We start from the raw sequence: 18,908 nt of genomic DNA, 5'->3' as shown, positions 1-18,908 counted from the left end.
ACAACCTAAAAGTTGAGAATTATATTTTACTTGGTAAAAAATGCACAAACTAAAAGTTGAGAATTAGACTTTATTTGGCAGACTTACTGAGGACTTCAACCCGAAGATCATCTCTCAGTAAGCCCTGAGGGACTGTTATAAAGGACGAGGGTATGGAGGAGCCAGGATATATAGGAGTTTTTGTCAAAAAACCAAATAGTTGAAACATCAAAAGATTACTGCTTGTTAAGGAAAACTAGACATCTCAAGTTAGCAAATTTAGTGCTTTTCTATGTATGAGAAGATGCAAAACTCTGGGCTTATTGAAATCATTCCTTTGAGATGCGCCTTAGCTGTCTAGGGCCAGTATCCTGTTTTTCTCCATTTTGAATCTCCTTAAGGTGCACCATTGGGGGTGAGTGCAATGACAGATGTCTTGATGGCCTCAACAGCCATTGTTCACTGATACAGCAGAAACATTCTTTGTCCATCGTATTTAAAAACTCTTCAGCCAGAGGTGGGGACCATAGCTCAAAAGGAAAGAGGGATTAATATACATGTGAAGAATTTTCCTACTATAGGTGGACTTGAAGGGTAAATAGACATTCGCCAAGTGGATAAGGCCTGGCAGTCTTTTCCTTAAATGCTGATAGGTCTTAACAAATATTTATCTGCACTTGGCAACATTACATTACACACAGACATTAAGCCCACTCTACTGATCCACCAATTTTGTGTTATTGGTAGTCATATCAGTCTTTTGAGCTGGGGTTAAATAATGTTTGACTAAGAATCAGAATAAAATGGGAAAGCTGTCTTTTTTTTCCTCATAAAAACATGTTTCAAAGTACCAAGCACTTTTTTTTATGCTTTTGAAAAAAACTCTAATTTTTTGCACCAAACAAAACTAAGTGAATTACATTGTATTGACAATTATAGGTGACTATTAACTTTCTTTTAAATATACCTTTCATATTATATGATTATTGAATACTATCTATTTCACTTTGACGTGCTAATAAAGAGCTGTAACTAACAGTGTATAGGGTAGTAAAAGGGATAGTTTTGTAAAAACATGTGGATTTCTTAGTTTTCCTAGTAGCATCCTCTGGTAGATGTTTTTTTCCCCAAGCTCAATTCTCGCCCCCCGTTTTTTGAAAAGACGAATTATTACTTGGGTGAGACATTTTGGTTACAGACCACATCTGTTTATCCCCTCTCCTCAATACTGCAGAGTTAGTGATTAAATTTCATAATGTATTATCAATATTTTATACCACAAGCAGCAATCAGCTAAATCCAGAGTGTGGCAAATTTTATTGAATAATTAGAATTTTCAACAAATAAGTGAATGCTGTGGAAGAGAAGTTGATGGAAAGGGGGAAAGGCTATTTCAGATAAAAAGAATATCAACCAAATACACGTGTGGACTTTTTTTGGATCCCGATGTGAACAATCCCGATGTGATGTAAAAAGACTTTTGAGAAAATCAGGGAAACATGACCACGCAGTTAATATTAAACAACATTAAGGAATTATTGTGAATTTTCTTAGGTATATTTATGACACTGGTAATGTAAAGCCCTTATCTATAGAGATACATATTGACATATTAACAGGTGAAATGAAGTGTACTCCACCCTCCTCTCATACCAAGAAAATAGAATTTGAGAGATAGACAAGACTGGCAAACATTTATGATTTGTTGAATTGGAGTAAAAGGTACATGAGGATTCATCTTACTGTTTTCTCTGATTCATCTTACTGATATTTGAAAATATCTGTAATACAAGCTTTTAAAAAGTTGGACTGAAATCCAGAAATAGATTTAATAGAAAGGACTTTCTTTTATAGAGTCTTTCCGAGAATACTCTAGATATTTGATTAAATATTAGTGACTGGAAGAGTGATTGCTTCAACTTCTTGTCTTTTATCCTGGGTGGTCTCTCCTATCTCCTCACTAATTCTTTGTAACAGAGGCCTTTTTCTTTTCCTGTCAGAGGCATGTTTCTTTTTCTTTTTTCTTTTTAATTTATTTTTTTATGAAGGATAATTGCTTTACAGAATTGTGTTGCTTTCTGTCAAACCTCAGCATGAATCAGCCATCGATATACATATATCCCCTTTTTGAACTTCCCTCCCATCTCCCGCCCCATCCCACCCCTCTAGATTGATACTGAACCCCTGTTCAAGTTTCCTGGGCCATACAGCAAATTCCCATTGGCTATCTATTTTACATATAGTAATAAAAATGTTCATATTATTCTTTCCATACATCTCACCATCTCCTCCCCTCTCTTCATATTCATAAGTCTATTCTCTATGCCTGTTCCTCCATTGTTTCCCTGTAAATAAATTCTTCAGTACCATTTTTCTAGATTCCGTATATATGCGTTAAAATACGCTATTTATCTTTCTCTTTCTGACTCACTTCACTCTGTATAATAGGTTCTAGGTTCATCCACCTCATTAGAACTGACTCAAATGCATTCCTTTTTATGGCTGAGTAATAGTCATTGTGTATATGTACCACAACTTCTTTATCCACTCATCTGTTGATGGACATGAAGATTGCTTTCATGTTCTAGCTATTGTAAATAGTGCTGCAGTGAACAATGGGATACAAGTGTCACTTTCAATTTTGGTTTCCTCAGGGTCTATGCCTAGGAGTGGGATTGCTGGGTCATATGGTGGTTTTATTCCTAGTTTTTTAAGGAATCTCCATACCGTCTTCCATAGTGGCTGTATCAATTCACATTCCCATTAACAGTGCAAGAACATTCCCTTTTCTCCACACCCTCTCCAGCATTTATTGTTTGTAGACTTTTTGATGAGGACCATTCTGACCGGTGTGAGGTGATACCTCATTGTAGCTTTGATTTGCATTTCTGAGGGATTCTCATAAACTTTGTTTTGCTATTACCTGTACTGGGACTGGAAGAGAAGGAAGAGGGCCTGGGGACCTAAGAATCTTACATAGTCATGCTTTTCCATGTTAAAGCTGTTAAAATAAAAGGAATGTTTTAAGGCAATTTGTGCTGACCTAGAAGGACGATATTTTGCTGTAAACTTGGATCGAAGCTGCTCTTTTTTTTCTTCCTCTGTGTAATAAATGCTTTTGGACTAGCCAGACCTAAAATGGCCGCCTTTGCAAGCTTCACTGGAAAAGGGCAAACTGGATTTCAGTCTCCCCTCTCCTTGCCCTTTTGGTCTGATATAATCTGCATAACTTCACCTGGTGGGCCTGTTGACTCAGAGTAATGCACATTACATGTATTTAAGTTCTTAGTGATGTGTTTCTTAGCAGTAGATATGCAAATTTGGAGAGCTGTATTATAGGAATTATAAAAGCACTTTATTTTGTGATTGTGTAAAACAGTGTATTATTTTAATGAAATTTTAGAAGTAAGTGGAAAACCAAGAAGATATTCCCCATTAAAACCTTGTTATTAGTGCTTTGGTGTATTTTGTAGAATCCCTGCAATGATGGATAAAGTTATGAGCACAAAACTGCAGCGCATACAACACACACTCACAAACACACACAGCACCTTGCTTTAACTGCAGAAGTTCAATAATTGATTAATAGGAAATGTTATTACTGTATTTGCTCAGATCTAAAGTGTTCATTTGTCAAATTTTTAACATTTCTGATTCTCAAGTGCATCTTACTTTTGAAAAAATTTTAATCTCCTTAAATCACAGGTAGAACTTAAAGTTACCAAGATATCAGAATCAAACCAATATTGTAAATAAGTCAATCTGAAAGGCTGTGCAAAACTTGAAAATTTGAAGTTACCTCTGGGTATCTTAACTGAAAAAATGTAAGGGCTAAAGCTTTTTTCTTCTTCTTAAAATTTATGTTTTTGTATTTGGACAGGATAGAAAAATGAAAACAAAAGCAGTATTAAGTTGTTAGGAAATGGTAGATATACTTAGGTCTTAGGATTTAACTTTAGTTTTTGTTTTGGGTTTTTTTTTTTTTTCTTACTGGCAGGGAGAGTAGTTTGTCCATGCTGGGTGCATGTGGGATCTTAGTTCCTTGACCAGGGATTGACCTCATGCCCCTTGCATTGGGAGCAAGAAGTCTTAACCACTGGACCACCAGGGAAATCCCATGGTTTTTTTCTTTTTAAAATTTCCTGTTGTTTTAACTGAGAGCTGGCTTTCAGTCTTCTGCTTTGTATTTTTGTTGCTCCATAGCTAAGCCTTATTATATTTTATATGGCCTTGAGAAATCCATGAAAGATACTCAGTTGATAGCATTTGTCTGTTTACAGGTGCGACCTTTTTGTAGATAGCTTTAATATTTGGCAAAGTGGTACCTAAATTTCCTCCATTGTATCAAAAGCTTTTTACTTTGTGGGTAAGAGTATTCATTTTTCATATTGTTAATTTTAAAAAAGCAAGCAGTATTAAGTTTAAAACTCTTGTATACACATGTACAGTTTCACTTCAAGGAGCTGTGATAATTAAATCCATCTGAAATTTATCTTTATTTTGAGAGCATTTGCTTTTAATGTTTAAGCATCTTTTTATATTCAGAAATAATTCACAGTGGCTAATTTACATTAAGATGGTTGTAAAAAAATTCTGCTTTTTATTTTATTTTTTTCTAGTTTAGCAGTGGGCTAATTTCCAAACAAAGCTTTAGGAATTAATAGAAAATAGAGAATTACATGAGGTTAATTCTCTGTTGAAAAATCATCAGTTTTGATATTATTTCATTTAAAAAATAATGTCATTTACTTATGAGTTAAGATAGATTTCTTCTGCAGGAAAATGAAGCTGGCAAGGTTAAGTAACCTGTCCAAAGTCTTAGGAGAAATAAATTGAAGAACAGTGATGTGAACCCGGTGTGTGTGATTCTAACACCACTGCTGTTATCTTTCCTTGGCTGCGCTGAGTCTTGCCGCGCGCCGACTTTCTCTGGCTGTGGCTGAGCAGGGGTCCTCTCCAGTTGCAGCGCCTGGGTTTTTCTCATGGTGGTGGCTTCTCTTACTGCAGAGCCCAGGCCCTCGGGCACTCAGGCTAAGTCGTTGGGGTTTGTAGGCCTCGTTGCCCTGTGGCACGTGGAATCTTCCTGGAACAGGAATTGAACTCCTGTCCCCTGCATTGGCAGGCGGAATCCTAACCCACTGGACCATCAGAGAAGTCCAAACACCAGTATTCTTGTCATTACACTCTGCTAATGCAACAGGGCAAACTGATTGTCTGAAGAGGCCTTAAAATTGCTGAGAAAAGAAGAGAAGTGAAAGGAAAGGAGAAAAGGAAAGTATACCCATCTGAATGTAGAGTTCCAAAGAATACCAAAGAGAGATAAGAAAGCCTTCTTAAGTGGACAGTGCAAAGAAACAGAGGAAACAACAGAGTGGGAAAGACTGGAAACCTCTTCAAGAAAATGAGAGATACCAAGGGAACATCTTAGGCAAAAATGACGCCGTAAAGGACAGAAATGGTATGGACCTAAAAGAAGAGGTGGCAAGAATACACAGAAGAACTATACAAAAAAGATCTTCATGACCCAAGCTCACACCATGATGGTGTGATCACTCACCTAGAGCCAGATATCCTGGAGTGTGAAGTCGATTGGCCTGAGGAAGCATCACTACGAACAAAGCTAGTGTAGATGATGGAATTCCAGCTGAGCTCTGTCAGATTCTAAAAGGTGATGCTGTTAAAGTGCTGCACTCAATATGCCAGCAAATCTGGAACAGTCAGCAGTGGCCACGGGACTGGAAAAGACTAGTTTTCATTCCAATCCCAAAGAAAGGCAATGCTAAAGAATGTTCAAACTGCCACACAACTGCACTCATTTCACATGCTAGCAAGGTTGTGCTCAAAATCCTTCAAGCTAGGTTTCGACGATATATGAACCTAGAACTTCCAGATGTTGAAGCTAGATTTAGAAAAGGCAGAGGAACCAGAGATCAAATTCCCAACACCTGTTGGATCATAGGAAAAGCAAGGAAATTCCAGATAAACATCTACTTCTGCTTCATTGACTACAGTAAAACCTTTGACTGTGTGATCACGACAAACTGGAAAATTCTTAGCGAGATGGGAATACCAGACCACCTTACCTGCCTCCTGAGAAATCTGTATGCAGGTCAAGAAGCAACAGTTAGAACTGGATGTGGAACAATGGACTGGTTCCAAACTGAAAAGGAGTATATCAAGGCTGTATATTGTCACCTCGTTTATTTAACTTATAGGCAGAGTACATCATGCAAAATGCTGAGCTGGATGAAGCTCAAACTGGAATCAAGATTGCCAGGAGAAATATCAATAACCTTAGATAGGCAGATGACACCACCCTAATGGCAGAAACTTCCTCTTTAGAGGAAATAAAGAGCCTCTTGATGAAGATAAAAGAGGAGAAGTTAAAAAGCTGGCTTAAAATTCAGCATTCAAAAAACTGAAGATCGTGGCATCTGATCCCATCACTTCATGGCAGATAGATGGGAGACAGTGGAAACATTTATTTTCTTGGGCTCCAAAATCACTGCAAATGGTGACTGCAGCCATGAAATTAAAAGGCACTTGCTTCTTGGAAGAAAAGCTATGACAGACATAGACAGCACATTAAAAAGCGGAGACATTACTTTGCTGACAAAGGTCCATCTAGTCAAAGCTATGGTTTTGCCAGTAGTCACGTATGAATGTGAGAGTTGGATCATAAAGAAGGCTGAGCATCCAAGAATTGATGCTTTTGAACTGTGGTGTTGCAGAAGACTCCTGAGAGCCCCTTGGACTGCAAGGAGATCAAACCGTTCCATCCTAAAGGAAATCAGTCCTGAATATTCATTGGAAGGACAGATGCCGAAGCTGAAGCTCCAATACTTTGGCCACCTGTGAAGAACCGACTCATTGGAAAAGGCCCTGATGCTGGAAAAGATTGAAGACGGGGAGAAGAGGGGGATAGAGGATAAGATGGTTGGGTGGCATCATCAACTCAATGCACATGATTTTGGTCAAACTCTGGGAGATGGTGATGGACAGGGAAGCCTGGCCAACAACAGTTGTTGGCTCTGCTGCAATATTTATTAAGCTGCAAATGTGTAATAGAGTAGAAGAGGTATGAGGAAATGCAAGTTTTATGTTCTGTGTATATTTTTGTAGTTATTTTGCCTCACATTGTGGGCATGAAAGGAAATGGTTTTTTAAAAAATATAGTAAAATGATATGTTTCCAGAATAACCTAAGGTTCTATGTTCCTAGTAAGAAATCTGGCCTAAAAATGCATTTTTCACTCTCTTTTACACAATGATCTCAAATACTTAGGGCATTATGAAAGTGAATGTGAAAGTTGCTCAGTCGTGTCCAACTCTTTGCGACCCCATGGACTATACGGGCCATGGAATTCTCCAGGCCAGAATACTGGAGTGGGTATCCTTTCCCTTCTCCCGGGCATCTTCCCAACCCAGGGATCGAACCTAGGTCTCTGGCATTGCAGGCGGATTCTTTACCAGCTGAGCCACAAGGGAGGCCCCAGGGCATTATAATAGTGCTTAATTAACATGAAGATTTACTGGTTTAGTTACATTAGTCCATTTAAAAAAAAAGCAAGTGAAGAAAGTGTTAGTCGCTCAGTCATGTCCAACTCTTTGCAACCCCATGGACTGTAGCCCACCAGCCTCCTCTTGTCCGTGGAATTCTCAGGCAAGAAAACTGGAGTGGGTTGTCATTCACTTCTCCAGGGGATCTTCCCAACCCAGGGATCAAATCCAGATCTCCTGCATTGCAGGCAGATTCTTTACTGTCTGAGCCACCAAGGAAGCCATCTAAAGTTAATTAATATTCATGTTTTGACCCTTGCTCAATAGATCTATTTTAATTTATTTTTAAACATAAAGTTCTTTTATTAGAGACTTGTTTGTGTGAGAGGAAAAAATCCACTCAAAGCATCATCTGTCATTATGCATTAACCTCCAACACTCATGGGTTCCCACTGGACCACTGAATCTTAACAATAAGTCTGTGCCTGTCATCCTCAGTAGATCTATTTTAAAATGGAGTTTTGTTGCTGAGGAGAAAGAAAGCAATAATTTATAAAAAATACTTGTTCTCTGACATAAAAATTTACAAGGAAAAAAAATAATAAAAATTTACAAGGAAATTTTGTTTCAAATTATGTTTTCATTTTCCTTTATATTTTAGAAATATGTCCTAAATTTTGATAATGTTTAATATCAGTTTTACTTTCTATGCACTATTGGTAGCATTGACTAGAAGCCCATAGATCATATTTCATAATGAAAGAATGAAGTATCATACCTCAGAAATGAAAATCTGAGTTACTGAGTAAGTAGTTTATGTTTTCATATTTAGGTTGATTTTGGGGGGCCTCTCATTTGTAGGTTACAATTGACACGAATGAGCAACCTTATATAGGGAATTGCAATACTCTGAAAAAGATAACAGTAGAAGCTGAGGGCTCTAAGTTCTCAAAGGCTTTTGATAATGCCTTCTTTAGTATTTGGATCAGTAGCCAAAATGAATGGCATAGCCCTCGAACTAGCACTAGCCATCAACTGTTATTCTTTCCTCTAGTGAAGACTCACAACTTAAGGTTCCTACAGAAGAAGCTGGGCAAGGTGGTACTGTTGTGCTCTCAAGACTGATTCTTACACTCCTGGTTTTATATTGCTTGTTATTATGTAGTTAATAGGATAATAAGCCTGCAAGCTCCTTGAGGGCAGGAACAGTGTCTTGTTCTCCATTGCATTCCTCTTTCCTGGCATATGGTATATTGAATAAATGCATGAATCCTTCAGCCTCAGTAAAGCATGAGATGATTCTGATGTTTTGATTTGGAGAACTCTTTGTTATCCTTACCCTATATATAGTATTACGAATCTATCAGAAAATAATGTCTTTTTTGTATTTACTGTCTTTTAGTCATCAGTCCCAAAATACATTATTAATATCATTTTATAAAAATCCATTCATAGACAATTTTATGTGATTTTGAGATTTAGAAGTTTTAATGCCTTACTATCCATGATAGTTGGTCCTCACCAAAGTAACCGGCTCATTTAATTCTTTTTATAGTTGTCTACATAGCAAGGCAAAATTTAGAATTTGTGATCATTTTTATACTTTAAATTAATATTTATTGCCCCAGTATTTGAAGGAGAATAAGGATTTGCTGAGTATGTTAAATAGGAAATTTGTGTATAATGAGATTCTGTATACTTTTCAAATTTAAGTAGTGAACTGCCCATTTACTTCTAATAAAATGTTTAGAACATTCTCTAACAGAGCCATTCAGAGTGAGGTATGCAGGTGGTGCTGGACTATGAGCTATTTATAAACATCCTTACCTCTATGAAGAATTTCAGAAATTAAGTTTTTAGAACTTGCTTAGCAATTTGTTAGAGTAAGTTTATCTCTGTTGAATCTAATAATAAAAATTGGAATTTGTGTTTTGTATATTTCATTTTCTAGTAATTTTTGTTTTATGTTTTTACAGGTCTTTTTTTTTTTGTCCATAATGAATGGCAGTTTAAAGAAAAGTAGTCCTTTACCAAAGATAATTTGCAATGAGAGTGTGTGGTTCTAGATAATTCGCATAGGTTTTGTATAGTACAGTTCTCAATTTCTTCAAACTAAGTGGAAATACATATATGATTTGCTCCGAAGTTGAGTGGTTTTTGTTTTTTTTTTTTAAGATTGATTTGTTTTTGGCTGTGCTGGATATTTGTTGCCGCACGTGGGCTTTCTCTAGTTGCGGTGAGAGGTGACTGCTCTTCTTTGCGGTGCATGTGCTGCTCACTTCAGTGGCTTCTCCCGTTGGGGAGCGTGGGCTTTGGAGCGCAGGCTCGGTAGTTGTGGCGCCCAGGCTTAGCTGCTCTGCTGGCATGTGGGATCATCCTGGGCCGGGGATTGAGCCCATGTACCCTGCCCTGGCATGCAGATTCGTAACTACTAGACCACCAGGGAGGCCTCTAAAATTGAGTGTTTCATGATGGGATTTAACCAAATATCACAAACTGAAAGAATCCTTATGTTGAAAGTAATTTCCTATTGACTTCCACTGTTTCAGTGTCTTCACTGAAGCTAACTTGCCTTTTTTTAATTTAATAAATGGGTTGAATAAAATAAAATGCTGGTTATCATGAATTGTTAACCATGATTAAAAATTAATAATAGAATAGAGTGGTAAATTGTACTTTCAAAATATACCCAAAATAGACCCATTCTTTTAAAGAATGGTCATGATTCTTTAATTAAAAAAAGACATAGTCACAAGTAAAGTGTTTTAGTGAAAGTAACTAATAAATATAGCATGTATAATACTTAGCCTAAAGAATAAAATGCCCTTTTTGCCCTAGCTTGGCCTTATATCTTACTGCTTGAAAATACCATAGTTTTTTTTAACCATAGATTTTTTTTAAAAAAGTATTGATGTATAGCTGATTTACAATGTTGTGTTAATTTCTGCTATGTAGCATGTTCTTTTCCATTATGGTTCATTACAGGATATTGAATATAGTTCCCTGTGCTACACAGTAGGACCTTGTTGTTTATCCATTCTCTATATAGTAGTTTGCATCTGCTAATTCCAAACTCCCAATCCATCCCTCCCTCACCCACTGTTCTCTCTGGCAACCACAAATCTGTTCTCCCCTGGATTTTTTTTTTAATATAAAAATGTACATATTTCAGACCTGTATGCTGCTGCTGCTGCTAAGTCACTTCAGTCGTGTCCGACTCTGTGCGACCCCATAGACGGCAGCCCACCAGGCTCCCCTGTCCCTGGGATTCTCCAGGCAAGAACACTGGAGTGGGTTGCCATTTCCTTCTCCAATGCATGAAAGTGAAAAGTGAAAGTGATGTCGCTCAGTCGTGTCCGACTCTTAGCGACCCCATGGACCGCAGCCCACCAGGCTCCTCCGTCCTTGGGATTTTCCAGGCAAGAGTACTGGAGTGGGGTGCCATTGCCTTCTCTCAGACCTGCATGGTGACTCTCATTTCAAACAGTGTTCAACACTCTGGAATCAAAGTTCAGGAAAAGCATTTATGCAACTCCCTAAATTTTATGTGAAATGAAATTTGACCCACAAGTGATTTGTTCCAAAGTTTTTTACATTTCAGTGAACTTTGAGTTCATTGTATTTTTTTCCCAACGCTTTTTTATGAGAAATTTCACACATACACAGAAGTTGAGAGATTATGTTATAAATACTCAGAACCATGCCCTCTGGAGGCTACGGTTAGCATTCTGCTGTATTTGTTTTATCATATGTTCATCCCTTGCAATGATCCATCTATTTTTGAAGCATTTCAGAGGTAAGTTGCAGACATCAGTGTGCTTCACACTTAAACACTTAAGTATGTGTATAATTAATGTGTAATGTATAATTTATAATGTTTTTGAGATTCATTCATGTTGTTGTTGAACGTATCAGTAATTCATTCCTGGTTATTGTTGGGTAATAGTCTATTGTATGAATATACTATAGGTTGTGTATCCTGTGATGGATACCTACTAAGCTGTTTTCTGTTTGAATTGTTCCTGTTCGAATTGAATTGAATAAGGCTGCTAGTACATACTTGTTCAAAATTTTTTGTGATTTTAGCTTTTATTTCTCTTTGGTAAATACCTAGAAGAGGAATTGCTGGGTCATAAAGTAGATGTGTGTTTAAATTTATTTTAAAAGTGCCAGACTTTCTTCCAAAGTGGTCAGCATTTCCATTAACATTTGCTCTGCATCCTTGCCAGCAGTTTCAATTGTGATTTTAATTTGCATTTCCCTGATGGCCACTGATGTTGAGTGTTTTTTTCAATTGCTTATTATTATCCTTGTATATAGCTTCTTTTGTGAATTGTCTGTTTGAATCTTTTGCTCATTTTCTGTTGCGTTGTCTTGTTACTGTTGATTGGGTGGGGAAGATCCCCTAGAGAAGGGCATGGCAACCCACTCCAGTATTCTTGCCTGGAGAATTCCGTGTACAGAGGAGCCTGGTGGGCTACAGTCCATGGGGTCGCAAAGAGTGGGTCATGACTGAGTGACTAACACTTTCACTTTTCTTGGGAATTTTTATATATTCAGACCGCAAGTCCTTTGTCAGGCATATGTTTTATGAATGTTTTCTCCCAGTCTTTGACTTGCCTATTCATTTTCATAATGGTGTCAGTTTTATTGTATTTTTTCAACATTTTATTAAAAAAAATTTCAAACATACAGAAAATTGAAAGACTTAAAGTGGACACTCCAGAATCTGTCGTTAACATTTTATTACACTTTTCCTTTCACAACTTGTCTATCCATTTATATGCATTTTAAGTTAAATTGTGGATATCAGTTCATTTTCCCCCAATACCTCAGAATACATACTATTAAATAGAATTCATTATCTGTTTGCAGCTTTTTTTTCTTTCAAGTTAAACTTTTCATACAGTAAAATACTCAACTTTTAAGTGAAGATTGACTGAATTTTGACAAATGCATACACTTGTGGAACTCTTAAACTCCATGTCAAGATGTAGAATCTTACCAACACTCTGGGAAGTTCTCTTTTGTTCCATCCCAGTTAATCTCCACTTCCATTCCTCCAGAGGCAACCACTGTCCTGTTTTTTTTCCACCATATTACTTTTGCCAGCACTGTCCTGTTGGTGGTTTCATATATTATGTAGTCTTTTGTTTAAGGCTTCTGTAACTTAGCATAATGTTTTTGAGATTCATCCATATTGTTGTAGGTATCACTGGTTCATTCCTTTTTATAGCTGAGTAGTAATCCCTTGTATGAATGTATCAGAGTTTATTTACTCATTCTTCTGTGGGCTTCCTGTTTGGGGCTGGGTTTCCAGTTTCGGGCTATTGTTAATAACTGCTATGAACATTCTTATACAAGTCCTTCTGTGGGAATATATTTTCATTCACAGGGTAAATTCAGGGTGGTAAATATAAGGAGTGCAATTGTTGGATTATAGAGATAAGTACCAGACCCTTTTCCAGAGTGGTGAACCAGTTTGCGCTTCATTAACAATGTATGAAAGTTCCTTCCGTTCCACAGCCCCACCAAATTTAGTATTGTCCATCTTCCCAGTTTTATCTGTCATGCTGGCTATGGAATGGTATACCTCCTTGTTTTAGTTTGTTGGTCTTTAAATAGCTGTTTCTTATATCCCACCTTCTCTATCTAACCACTGTTCCTATACAGAACTTACACATCTCTTCTTTGACACTCTCCCTGCCCCCGTTTCTGTATTACTTTAACTTTGCCTTGAATTTTTTATGATCCCGCACTATCTACAGTCCAATCTAGGAGAGAACTATTTTAAACTTGCTGACCGTTATGGTACCAGAGCATTAAATTGGTAAATAAATTATACCTATTGTTGATTGACAGACATTTGTTACCTTCCTACTTGTTTAGTTTGGGGGGTTTTTTAGAGGGGAGAGGTGACAGGATAACATTTGTACATAGGGTTATATGTACAAGCTACATATAGATTTATAAACACAAGTAATTGTTTCTGTTCATTGACTATAAAAAATTAGGCACAGTTCAACTCTTTTTATAAAATAAATATGAAAAGGTAAGATCCCATTGGAAATATCTAGTGACACTAAAATATTAATAAATTTGAAACCTAGAATATAATACGGAAATCTTTGACAATCTGGCAGTTGTTTTAAGTTCCTTTGAGTAAATTAGTTGAGTCGCTGCCTAAGTGGTTAATATGGAAAAATCACCAAGGGCGCTACCACACCTGACTTACTTCTTTCTCTCAGAGAAAAAAATCTAAGTAGCTACAGGTCTTTTTTTTTTTTTTTTTTTCTTGTAGTAATTCTCAGCCTTGGCTGCCTGTTAGAACCATTTGGGGGGAACTTTTCAAAGTCCTGTTGCCACGTTCTACTCCAGAGCAGTTATATCAGAATATCTAGGATGGGACTCAGGCATCAGTAGTTTTAACATCTCCCCAGCTGATTCCAATTTGTAGCCTAAGATTACAAGCCAATGTTATACAGGAACCCATGAAATAAAATTTAAGTAAGTGTATATGAGTTTCTTTTCTGTGAAACCTCTACGCTGACTAACATCAAGGGTATTGGCGATTTTTAATTTAGGCTTCACCATTTACAAGCTGTGTGACTTTGGGCAAGTTCTTAGCCTAATGTTTCTGTTTTGTGATGATTAAATGAGATCCTAATGAAAAGTTTCTAGTGCAGTGCAGTGTACAAGTAGGTCTTTAACAGCTATCGCCTTTGTTCTCTTTTGGAAGTGGTGTCTATTGGAATAAATGAGGATTATAAACCATCATTATTCTCTTTTAAATTTAGTGAAATCTTGTTTGTCAGGTGTTACGAACAATGAAATCCTATTACATTATTAACATGGAAATTAGCACAGAGCTCAAGTTACTGAACTCCTTCCTGTGTCAGAGTGCTGGGTAGGGCATCATACTCTGTTAAAGTCATCAACTGAGAACACAATTATCTGACAAAGTATATCAGGAGTTAAGTATGTTATCTTAATTGTGTGCTGAAGGAACTATACACCTCTCCATCAGAGATTTTCTTGGATTGTTTTTTCTTTAAAACACAATGTTTAAACTCTCTGTACAAAACAAAAAATTCTTAACTCTTCCCGTTAAAAATATTTAGCTCTTTTAAACAAATTTGGACTTTCAGGGAAGTTAATGTCTCTTCTTGGGTGTCCTTGTGTACCCTACAACATCTTGAACTATGCCTTATATAAAATACATAGGTATTCGTTAAATATTTGTTGAATGAATGTTCTCATCTGAAAGATAAGAAAAAACATTGACTTGCATGACTGTTTTCAATATGCTTTGAAATAAAGCAACAACAGAAACTTACAAATAGTTGATTTTCTACCTTGATGTATTACCAGTCTTTAATGAGCTGTTCGCTCGTCTTTGTCCTGTGAGAGGTGAGGGCAGAGGCTGAGATCCTGATGTGCAAAGAACTTAAAGAAACTAGAGGGTGCGTACACAGTGGACAGTTTCAAGCATTCTTCCCACTCTCCGGTCCTTGGCTTCTCTGGGAAAGCAGCCTAAGCCATTCTTGTGATTCTCACAGTTTAATAACAAATAAGCAAGAGGTGGAATGCCTAATCCTTTTAAGTGAATGGTAAACACCACCTGGGAAGGCGTGTTTTCCAGGTTCCCCTCCCTTAGGGTAGGTCACGTGAACTGAAAGTACTTCCCGATTCCCTGCCCGGGTCTCCCGTGGGCAGTGATCGGAGTCAGAAAGGGGCGAAAGTAGACGGGAAGGAAACAAACAGGGAGAGCAGCGTTCTGGCTGTAGCGATGCCGCACTTCACGGTGACTAAGGTAGAGGACGCGGAGGAGGGGGCGGCAGCGCCCGGCTCCCAGGAAGGGGAGCCCCGTCCAGCAGAAATAAAAGCCCCGAGCCAGCATTCCCACGAACCAGGTGAGTACTCAGCTTGGGAGCTTTGGAAAACTGGAGGTCTCATCAAAGAAATAGTAGCTAAAATATTCAACATGCCTCGTGAAGAATGGAGAAAAAGTATTGTGGTTCAAGTGCTTTTCAGTCAGCTGTTTCACTCCTTTGTATAGCTGATAACTCACATTCTGGTTTGTTTTTCCCCACAATGAGTTCAGTGTTCATTACCTACTGGTGAAACTGAACCGGTACCTGTGTATGAAAAGCGTTTTCAAGCAAAAAGAAAGGCACAGTTAGAGGCAATTTATGTGGAATTTAGAATTCGTCTTTTGCTCAGTTTAAATTATATCTGGAAAAGTACATCAACAAGGAGCATGGTTCAGCAGTTTTGTACAGTGGACTTTGCACTTGTACTTGTCAAGTTCTTCAGTATTTTGCCTCAGTTTTTACCAGTTAAAGAGTAATTCAATAGTAAATCATCTAAGCATTCTTGAATGAAAGAACAAAAGTACAGTAGGTCAATTATGGTGACTAGCATAGCTTCAGGTTTAATAAATTTGATGAATGTGATTATTCCTATTATTTTCTCTAAATGGTAACAATTACTCTTGCTGGGGGAATTGTGGCTTTGAATTTTTAACATGCCATTAAAATCTGAGTTAATATTATGGTATTAAATACAGCCATAGTTTGAAGCCTTTTATATTTTAAGTCTGTAACTTTCATAAATTTCAAAAATTTCTCTAGTCTGTGAATACAGGCAAAGGGAATAAAAGTTTCTTAAAATTCCTTTTGATTCCGTGATTCTAACTTTCCGCTAGCAAGTAAACACGTTCGTTGCTGTAACTGCTGTTGACTCTCTCCTGTCCTACCAAGCATTCATGAATTTTTAAGAATCTCTAACTTAAAGATAAGGCTTATCAAAATAAAACTCCGTTTGTTTATCTTTCAGTTTTAGTGAGAGAATTTACTAGGGGAAGATAAGAAAGAAGGTTTTATGGAAACTCTTTTTCCTCCAGGTTATTTTTTTTTCCACCAGGGTATTTTTCATTTTGCTAAACAAATAGGGTGATAAGTTGAATTTAAGGTTATTTAAACTCAACAGGGAGTTACTGCATAGGAAAGAGAACTTAGTATTTTGTAATAGCCTGTAAGGGAAAAGAATACATATGAAAATATATAAACTGATCATGTTGTATAGCTGAAAATATAACATAACATTATAAATCAACTATATTTCAATTAAAAAAAAAAAAGGTCAACCCACATTGTACTTATACCTGATTCTCCGAAACTCTGTCAAAGAATTTGGGTTCTCTTTTGGGACTCTGTGTATTTGAAGCTGCGCTTTCTTTGTTGTTTGTGCTTGCTGCCCTTAGATTTTAATCCTTTTTAAGCTTTCGTTTTTGCTTTCGCCTCATAATCCCCCAAAATGCAAAGCGGTGCATTCTTCACTCCTGCTCAATTTTACTATATTTATTTTTACTATTTTATTATATTTGCTTATTTTATTCTATTATTTTGTCTTTACTGGTTCCATAATGTTTGAGGAAATCCACTTTATTCAGATTAGAACAGTGTAGAAATCATTTAATCTATTAGTAACCACCTAGAGAACTGGTGAAACATTTTTATAGCAACCAACCTTTGTAATAAATAATACTGCTAGGCTTAATTTATTTTCTTCTATAGTAATTGCTTTGGACAAGGAAGAAGTGACAGATATAATATAAATTGAATTTAATAAGGCTTTTTATTTTGGCATTTTCCATGACAGTCCAGAAGGTATCCACTTGAATGAACTGTTGTTTGGTAAGTGAACAATTGATGGAAATATATTTTCTAAATTGTATTTATCAATGTATGGCAAAAACCACTACAATATTGTAAAGTAATTAGCCTCCAACTAATAAAAATAAATGAAAAAAAAATTAAAAACAAATAAACTGTATTTATCTTTTTTTTAATATTTATCTTTATTTTAGGATTAAATTAGAGGGAAAAAAGGAAGGCAACATATATGGGGGAAACCTCAAAGTTTTTTTTTTTTTTTTGCTTAGGCAAAAAGCGTTGTTGAGGAAGATAGTGGTTGCAGAGCAGTTGCTTGACATATGATAAGTTATAGCCTCTTTTTCTTCTGAGTTAAAATCCTAAATTGATTGTGATTTTATTGCAGGTGATTCTCATACTAGCCAGTTAGGTAACTAGTCACTTTTTTTATGGAGTTTTTCTCCTTATTTGTCTGTGAAGAGAGAAAAATATGATGTACCGTCATATAAACTGAACATATTTGGAAAGCAGATCATCCCTTAAGATGTGTTTTTTAGAACATGAGATGTATTTGAACTAGATAATTTGAGATAAAATAGAATAGATAATTGTAAGCATAACCTAATTTTTAAAAAATGTTTATTTTTGAACTGTGGTGGGTCTTTGTTGCTGCACTTGGGCTTTCTCTAGTTGTGATGAGCTGAGGCTACTCTTTGTTGCAGTGCATGGGCTTCTCATTGTGGTGGCTTCTCTTGTTGTGAATCACAGGCTGCAGGCGTGCAAGCTCAATAGTTGTGGCACATGTACTAGTTGTTTTTAAACGTGGGGGATCCTCACGACCAGCGATTGAACTGGTGTCCCCTGCATTGCAAGGCAAGTTCTTAACCATTGGACCACCAGGGAATGCTAAACTAATTTTTAAAAGTACATTGTGGTGATCTTTTTGTAATGTAGAAAAATACCAAATAACTGTTGTACAGTATACCTGAAACTAATGTAATACTGTAAGTCTGTTCAATTCAGTCGCTCAGTCGTGTCTGACTCGTTGCAACCACATGGACTGCAAAATGCCAGGCTTCCCTGTCCTTCACTATCTCCCAGAGTTTGCCCAAGCACATGTGCATTGAGTCGATGATGCCATCCAACCATCTTATGCTCTGTCCCCCTCTTCTCCTCCTGCCCTCAATCTCTCCCACCGTCAGGGCCTTTTCCAATGAGTCAGTTCTTCGCATCAGATGGCCAAAGTATTGGAGCTTCAACTTCAGCATCAGTCCTTCCAATAAATATTCAGGACTGATTTCCTTCAGGATTGACTGGTTGGATCTCCTTGCAGTCCAAGGGACTCTCAAGAGTCTTCTCCAACACCACAGTTCAAAAGCATCAATCCTTCGGCGCTCAGCTTTCTTTATAGTCCAGCTCTCACATCCAAACATGACTACTGGAAAAACCATAGCTTTGACTATACAGATCTTTGTTGGGAAAGTAATGTCTCTGCTTTCTAATATTCTGTCTAGGTTGGTCATAGCTTTTCTTCCAAGGAGCAAGCATCTTAATTTCATGGCTGCAGTCACCATCTGCAGTGATTTAGGAGCCCAAGAAAATAAAATCTGTCACTGTGTCCGTTGTTTCCACATCTATTTGCCATGAAGTGATCAGACCAGATACCATTATCTTCGTTTTTTGAAATGTTGAATTTTAAGCCAGCTTTTTCACTCTCCTCTCTCACTTTCATCAAGAGGCTCTTTAGTTCTTCTTCACTTTCTGCCATTAGGGT

At 37.0% G+C, this 18,908-nt stretch overlaps 1 protein-coding gene across 3 annotated transcripts in view; it reads left to right on the top strand.

The window, feature by feature from the left end:
• The window catches only part of SLC12A6 (solute carrier family 12 member 6), an 87,739-nt gene that overhangs the window by 6,301 nt on the left and 62,530 nt on the right, over positions 1 to 18,908 (top strand). The window contains exon 1 of one of the 3 annotated variants that reach the window (XM_043919321.1): positions 15,041 to 15,391. The exons of the other annotated variants lie outside the window; for them this stretch is intronic. Coding sequence (XP_043775256.1) covers positions 15,268 to 15,391 — 124 coding nt within the window. The 5' untranslated portion in view covers positions 15,041 to 15,267. Of the gene's footprint in view, positions 1 to 15,040; positions 15,392 to 18,908 lie in introns of those variants that run through there. 3 annotated transcript variants of the gene reach the window in all.

This window comes from Cervus elaphus, chromosome 12 (genome assembly GCF_910594005.1).
Source record: "Cervus elaphus chromosome 12, mCerEla1.1, whole genome shotgun sequence".
NCBI lineage: Eukaryota > Metazoa > Chordata > Mammalia > Artiodactyla > Cervidae > Cervus > Cervus elaphus.
This window is presented reverse-complemented; position numbering and strand designations above follow the sequence as displayed.